Source organism: Leptonychotes weddellii, chromosome 12 (genome assembly GCF_054177405.1).
Source record: "Leptonychotes weddellii isolate Sample4059 chromosome 12, ASM5417740v2, whole genome shotgun sequence".
Classification (NCBI taxonomy): domain Eukaryota; kingdom Metazoa; phylum Chordata; class Mammalia; order Carnivora; family Phocidae; genus Leptonychotes; species Leptonychotes weddellii.
In genome coordinates this window covers 10,045,587-10,053,566 of record NC_138380.1, presented here as the reverse complement: position 1 = coordinate 10,053,566, position 7,980 = coordinate 10,045,587, and the positions used below count along the sequence as shown (strand labels likewise).

General features: G+C 38.4%; 1 protein-coding gene across 1 annotated transcript in view; it reads left to right on the top strand.

Moving 5' to 3' along the window:
- Positions 1-684, top strand: part of LOC145716654 (olfactory receptor-like protein OLF3) — a 1,495-nt gene extending 811 nt beyond the window's left edge. The window contains exon 2 of the mRNA XM_081800890.1: positions 2-684. Within this exon, the coding sequence (XP_081657016.1) occupies positions 2-241 (240 nt within the window). The 3' untranslated portion in view covers positions 242-684. The remainder of the gene's footprint in view (position 1) is intronic.
- Positions 685-7,980: the final 7,296 nt, after the last annotated feature.

Below are 7,980 nucleotides of genomic sequence, written 5' to 3'. Positions count from 1 at the left end.
CCACACCTGTGCTTCTCACCTCACAGTGGTTGTCCTGTGCTATGGCATGGCCATTTTCACTTATATCCAGCCCCACTCCAGCCCCTCTGTTCTTCAGGAGAAGTTGATCTCTCTCTTCTATGCTGTGTTGACACCCATGCTGAACCCCATGATTTATAGTGTAAGGAATAAGGAGGTAAAGGGGGCCTGGCAGAAACTATTAGGGCAATTTTCTGGAATAACTTCAAAACTGGCAACTTGATGAATCCTGAGCATCACTTAGAGAAAGGAGCTTTGCCTGTGTTTTCTCCCACTTAACTCAGATATGGCAGGGATCACCTGCATTGCCCTGGCAACCAGGAAGGAGATGACGACACATGTGATGCTGGGCAGGAGGCTGGAGGTTGGGTTGGGGTGTGGGTGTATTTTTATGTCACAGCAGCATGTTCAGTGGAGTTGAGCACTGCTATAATAGGACTTCCCACACTTTTTCTATCTCTATTCATATGGCCTGAGAGTAATGAGAAGAAAAACACACTGTTTTGATTTGTCACATAGTTTGTAATCATGGACCTATTTGTGGATCTTACTTTGGACCACTGGTTCTTATTCATCCAAATTTTGTACAAAGTAATTGTGTTTCCATTGGGAACAGAAACATTTTCATATTTTACACTCACTTATAATAATGTGTGACATATGAAGCCACATCCAGTAACTGTGTGAGTCACTGTTCTGAGAGAGATGCTAGGGGGGCTGTTAAGATATCTTTGTGCTGGACCACTAACTGTGCACATAGCATCTTGTCTGAGTGCTGAAGGTACCTCAGGAAAGGAGCATCAACTAAAAGTCTTATTTTATAGATAAGAATATAACTAAAGGTGTTTGTTCAAGGCTCCTACTGGCCAAGGAAAAGCCACGTCTGGGGCACTACTTGACAGCATATAAGCAATTTGAGATGAATTTTACTGCGTATGTATAAGGTACTATTTAAATGTTAAAACTGCCCAATTTCTGAAAAATCCGTAACCTCTTTTCTGAGACTTTAGAAACAATAAGCACATAAAATACGAATTAATATATAAAATATAAGAGGTATAGTTAATCTTAGAAAAGACAGATTCCTGAGCCAAAGCCACTGAAAGATAAGATAATTTCAATATGTATTTTGGGAATCAGGAGAGTTGGATCAGCTGGGCAGTGTTTCTAGTCTCTGTCCGAACACCTTCTCCCATCCCTCCTCCCACACAACAGGGTTCTGGCTGATCTTTGTAAATTAGTGAAATTGAATATGTGAGACTGGGTCTCATCTCTGAGAAAACACCTAAGTAAGGAACAAAAGGAGGAAGGAATATTGTACAATAGGCATGGAAGGGGAAAGAGGAGAAAGAATGGATAGTAACTCATCTCACTCCCTTGGAAAAAATCTCAAAGTCCTTTCTTCCTTTTTTTTTTTTTTTAAAGATTTTATTTATTTATTTGACAGAAAGAGAGTTAGTGAGAGCAGGAACACAAGCAGGGGGAGTGGGAGAGGGAGAAGCAGGCTTCCCGCCGAGCAGGGAGCCCAATGTGGGGCTCAACCCCAGGACCCTGGGGTCATGACCTGAGCCAAAGGCAGACGCTTAACGACTGAGCCACCCAGGCGCCCCTCAAAGTCCTTTCTTCCTGTGTCTCGTGTAAGTCAGGGGATTCACAGTTCTTCCATTTGTGAACATGTTATCACACATTCTCAGTGTCCAAGCAGAGTTGAAGTTTCATATAATCCAAAATTCATTTGACATTCTAAATCTACCTAAAAATAATCAATCCTAAGTTTTTCAAAATTGGCATGTGTCTCAATAGATGTCAGTGGTACTGGGCTAAAATTCTCTTTAGGTATTCAGATATCAGTGGAATATCTACTGTGTTATCAGTGACAGTGAATTGTTGAGACACAATAGTCAATGTGAATCAGTCCTGACAATATAATGGCATAGCAAGGATGACAGTAAAGCAATTAAAATGTAGGGGTGAGAAGAGTCACAGAGAGTAAGACTTTGTGGGTGATTGCAGAAGTCTTCCTGTATGGAAGGAGATATCATTTTGGAAAACAAGTCAGAGGAAGGAAAGATTGGAGTAGAGGAGACTAGCTAGGGGGCTGCTCCATAATCACTATTGAGACATTAGAGGAATCTGAATTAAGATAGTGGCAATAGAGAAAAAAAATCAAGTCTTGTGATTTAAAAGTTATTTCAGAGGAATACTTCATCTGCTCTCAGTTTGGAATTCCCATGTGGATCTCATTTGTCTTCTAAAATATTAATATCCTGTCTAAATATTCTGTAAATTGTGGAGTCAACTGAAAAACTGACCACTATGAACACATCGTATATACAATGTAGGAGAAAAATATAAAAGAAGGAAATTAGTCAAATATATACAAGACACTTCAAGGAGGAGAATATGTGAAGGTGCTGTACCTCATTTCTGTGACTGATGTGTGGTCCCAGTGTGACTTTTCTCCACCTCCCATCCCATGATCCCTTTGCTTTCACCCAGCAACTTAGCTTGTTTGGGTTCACCTGAAAAGTTTTCCAGATCTGCATTTCTCAGGAAGCAGAAATGTTGAGAGTGGGCTTCAGATATGTAGAAACAAATGAGTGTCATTTTATATTCCATGCATTAAATTTCTACTTTCATTTTTTCATATTATGGACTTTTTTTTTCCAGGACTGCCTTTTCTCAGAAATTTAAATTTTCATTAATATACGTGAATACCTTGAGACAACTGGCATTCCTCATTAATAGCTGTTTGCGAATGACATTCTCAGTATAAGGGAGGAAAGTACTGTTGATTCAGGGGCAAAATAAGATGATGTTCTAAACATTAAAGCCATTAAATATAACTCCTTAAAAACATTGGGCACTGAAAAATATTTGAAAATTAAAATCTTGTTCATTATTTAATAACCATAAAAATATCACTGAGGTATTTTGTAAGAAACAAAAACCCTGATATATATAAAAGTTACAATTTGTTCAAATAAGAATCCAAATAAAATCCATACATTACCATTGTCTCCTATGTCTCTGAAGACCTGCTTAATGTATAGGTTCACCTTCAATTTTTTCCCCTTGGAATTATTTGTTGAATAAAACAGGATTGTTTTTCCCAGTTGGATTCCCTTGCAGCTTGGATTTTTTGATGACATCCCCGGAGTGTAGTTTTGCATGTTCCATTTACCCTGTATCTCCTTTTAGATCTGGAGGCTTGATCAGATTTAAATATATTTTCTTTTCTGGCAAGATTTTTCAGATGGTGGCATGTACTTCTATCAAGAGGGACACAGTGTTCAGTTTCTCTTCTCTAGGGTTTATTATGGTTATTGCATTGCGTAGGGTTTCTCAACAGCAGCCAACGTCTATTGACATTTAGGGCTAGATAGTTGTTTCTTCTTCAATCTTCTGCACATTGTAGGGTATTTTTCAACATTCCTGACCTCTACCCACTAAATGGCAGTTGTGTCCCCTCCCCACCTCCTTCCAGTTTTGACAATCAGAAAAGTCTCCAGATATTACCAAATGTCCCTGGGGATAGCAAGATCACCCCTGGTAGAAAACTACTAACCTAGATCCATTAATTTATTAGGGGTTGCAAGGTGGGGATATTCTATTGTCCCTTTCTCTTTAGTATTTGAAATGCGTTTATAAGTAGAAACTTCCTCCTCACCACTTTTTATCTTCCTGAGGTATAGTTAATAGAGGAAAGGCAGGATAAATGTTTTATTTTTTCCCTTTCTTTACCACTTTTTATAAAATACAACAAAAGAGATGTTTTTAAAAAAATCATGATGAGCTCATCAATGTAAACTTATTTGCTGTATTTTTATTTGTTGCAGCTATTGTCTTTATCGATGTTCAAATTGTCTTGTATTTATTGAGTGGGAGTCTATTTTAATTTCCTTTTGGTGCTATAACAAATCACAAGTTTTGTGTCTTAAAACAACACAAAATTATTATCTTACAGTTTTGGAGCCCAGAAGTCTGAAATGGGCTTCCCTAGGCCAAAATCCAGATGTCCACAGGCTGTATCCCTTTCTGGAAGGCTAGGGAAGAATCTGATTTCTTGCTTGTCCCAGCTTTCTAAGGGAGCTTCCACTCCTTGGCTCATACCCCTTTCTTCCACCCTGAAGGTTAGCACAGCTCCTTCATACCTCTCTCTGACTCTGATTCTGCTTCCATCCTCATATCTCTTTCTCCTGACCCTGAGCCTTTCTCCTTGCTCCTATACAGACCCTTGTCTGGGATCACACAGATTATCCAGGAAAATCTCTCCACTTGAAGATCCTTAATATAATTGCATCTACAGGTTTCTTTTAACAATGTAAGGCAGATTCTGGATATGAATATGAATAACATATAGGTTCTGGAGATTAGGACATGGGCATCTTTAAGGGGTCATTACTCTGGCTACCAAAGAGCCTATTCAAATTGGCTACTTAGTTTTTTGTTTTTTTTTTCCCCACACGATCCTAGTATCTTCAATAGCTCCCTTGCTTTCTGGTGTGATACAACATTACAGTCCCATCTTTTACCTTTCTTGCCTTATAATTGGAATTATTTCTTCAAGAAACACTGATTCCTTTAGATGGAAAATGGAATTTGAGAGCACAGTCTGAGTACTGTATTCTACTGGCTGTTGGTAAGATGTATAGTCAGTAATGGTTGTAATTGACCTAGTATTGGCTAAATAAAATCCAATATGTTGAACCCATAGATAGTCACCGTCATCACCATGACCACTGATGTGCTTGGGAAATGAGGCTGATTGACTTCTGAGTATACCAGTATTCTTGTCCACATGGAAACCGAGAGCCTCCTTTGTCATGAGAAATCCTATGGAACACACATGAATTTACTCCTCTTTCTTATTTAAAGCTCTGTGTCCCAATCCTCTAAAAATTTTCTTTTATATCAAGGTAAAAGATTAGGTGTGGCCTTTAAATCAGTTCATATCATGGCTTCCAATGATCTTTCTTCCATGCAAAGTTATGGTGAAATGTACTGTATAAAATTCTCCTCTTTAGGAAGAACACTTTCTCCATGGTCTTTCTGGACCACACCTTCTCAGTTAAATAGTCACAGAAATTATGTAGGAGACCATATTATGAGTTGAAGATTCAATGGTAGGATGACAGGAACAGACATGATGGAAGTATAAATCAACTGTTTATGACAGTTAGTTTGAGTCTTTAGGATCTACTCAGGCCTAGTCTCACATATACTACTTTATGATTTGTTCCTCAAAGCAGGTTTCGATGGACAGCTCCAGGTTCATGGTGATCTGGTTTCCCATGACCAGGCATTCCCATGGCCTAGTAGGGCCCAATAGCAAGTAAAAGTTGTTTCTCAAAACATCAGGTAACTTGACAAAGGCATTTCCCGCCCCCCCCCAACCCTATGGACCAGCACTTTGATTCTTTAATCAAATCTTCCTATAGGGCCTATTCAGCATTTCAATCTGCCATAGATACTTCAAGGATCAGTGAGAACATGGGGTCATAAGGACCAAGTAGAAGATTGTTTGTACTGTAGATGAACCATCTGGAGAGTTTCTTTTGCGCTGTTCTTGAAACTGGCATACATGGCACCCTAAGCTGATTGGCCTTCTAATGGTAAACCCAAAATGGACAAATATGGAAAAACTGAGTCTTGAAGAAAACAGATGCAGATAAAGAATAAACAATAAATTGCACTGGTGTTACCACAATAGAAGCTTCCAGGCTGGATATTCAGATATTAGGCCTCAATGACATAGTTCATTGATTAGAGAAGTTATTTCCTTATATGGTACAATGTTGTAGATATTGACTTGATGTTCCACTGAATGGGATGCAGGGATCACTGTCTTACAATGAGTTTCTATGTGGAATATAACCTGTTCTCCACCTGCTTTTACAGGTATTCTCTAGGGGTACCTGGGTGGCTCAGCCGGTTAAGCATCCAACTCTTGATTTTGGCTCAGGTCATAATCTCAAGGTCATGAGATTGAGCTCTCCGTGCTGGGTGTGGAGCCTGCTTAGGATTCTCTCTTTCTCCCTCTGTGCTCCCCCCCCCATTCTCACTTGCTTGAGCTCTCTCTCTCAAAAAAATAATAAAATAAAAAAATATTCTTTGTGCTACTTATTTCTTAGATCAGAGCAAACCAGCTTTAGAAGCAGACTGGATCTCCAATCTGGGTCAGATTCTTTGGTCTGGTCTGTGGAGGCTGAAAACCACATGCTGATACTGGGTCCTTCTCCTGAGAGACACTGAGGGGAGGAAATGATCAAGCTAAATGCTCCTTAGTGCATACGCATTAGCATAATTTCAGACTTCTTACTATCAAGGGGTTTCTTCTATGGGGTTTGAATATTCTAAATATCCCTTTTAAATTGTAGAGTTCTGAAGTAAACAATGATCTCAAATGTAGTCTAATCAAGTCAGAGTCCAATGCATGTGGCAGAAACTGGCTAGCTGCTCATAAAGCACTTCCTCTGCTTCACAGTGAGGTGAACCATGGAACCAAGTTCTAACTTCTGAAAATGTAGATGCAAAGTAAGACAATATGCCACTTCCAGGCCTGGCCTGTTGAAATCTCCCAGCCAGCAGCTTCCATTATTCATTGTTTTGCTCTGAAGTCACCCAGATAGAGGGGATCCAGCACAAGACTCTGGGGGGCTCAGAGGGTGGAGGAGGCTGGATCCTGAGTCACTGACTGGATGAGAACTAGCCAGAAGAGCCATCCCCACCAGTGTTACCCACATGGGAATGTGTATAAATAAGAAATAAATTTTATTGGGTTAAGCCACAGTTACTTGGGAACTGTTTATTTCAGCATCTAGCCCACTTTGAATAGTACAATGAGATTATTATTTTAATATGATCATTTCACAAATATCCTATGTACATCTAATTAGTACCCTGCTACTTATAACTAATGAATGACATTTGCCTTCAGGCAGCTCACAGTCCAATCAATTTCCAGTAATTTGGACTTCTTCATAATTATTACAAATGTGTTTAAGATTGCTTTAGCTAAAGTTTTAAGTAGATACCAAGTATTAAAATGTGATAATTAAAAGCTTCATGTCTTTATCATATAAGCTGTTGTTGAGCCAACACTCCAAATTCCTTACTACTTGATTTTTTTGGTCTTCAAGTGCTATGCTAAGATTAATAAATAATAAAGGCTAATTCATTATTTTATTTTTTTATTGAGGTAAATTTTCCTATAGTAAATTCATCCTTTTTTTTTGTGCAGAATTCTAGGAGTTTTAAAAATGTATACAATCATATAAGTACCACCACAATCAAGACAGAAATTTTCATCATCCAAGCATATTTTCGTGCCCCTTTTTAGTCAAATGATTTTCTGAACACCACTGTTGGTCAACCACCAAGCAGATTTCTCTATTTGTCTATTGCAAAATATCATGTAAATGGAATCAGTAGGACACAGCCTTTGAATCTGACTTCTGTCCCTTGGCATAAAGCATTTGAGGTGCATTCGTGTTTTTTCATGTTATGATAGTCCATTCTTTTTATTTGTGGAGTGATAGTTTAATTGTATGGATGTACCACCTTTGCTGATTTACTTTTTTTTTTTTTAATCTGGATCCTTTTATTTATTTTATTTATTTTATTTATTTTTTATTATTTTTTTATTATGTTAATCACCATACATTACATCATTAGTTTTTGATGTAGTGTTCCATGATTCATTGTTTGCATATAACACCCAGTGCTCCATGCAGACATGCCCTCTTGGAAAAAAGGGGGGGGGGAATGCCTTTGTCAATACCCATCACCAGGCTAACCCATTCCTCCACTCCCTCCCCTCTAGAACCCTCAGTTTGTTTTTCAGAGTCCATAGTCTCTCATGGTTCATCTCCCCCTCCGATTTCCCCCCTTTCATTCTTCCCCTCCTGCTATCTTCTTCTTCTTTTTTTTTTTTTTAACATATAATGTATTATTTATTTC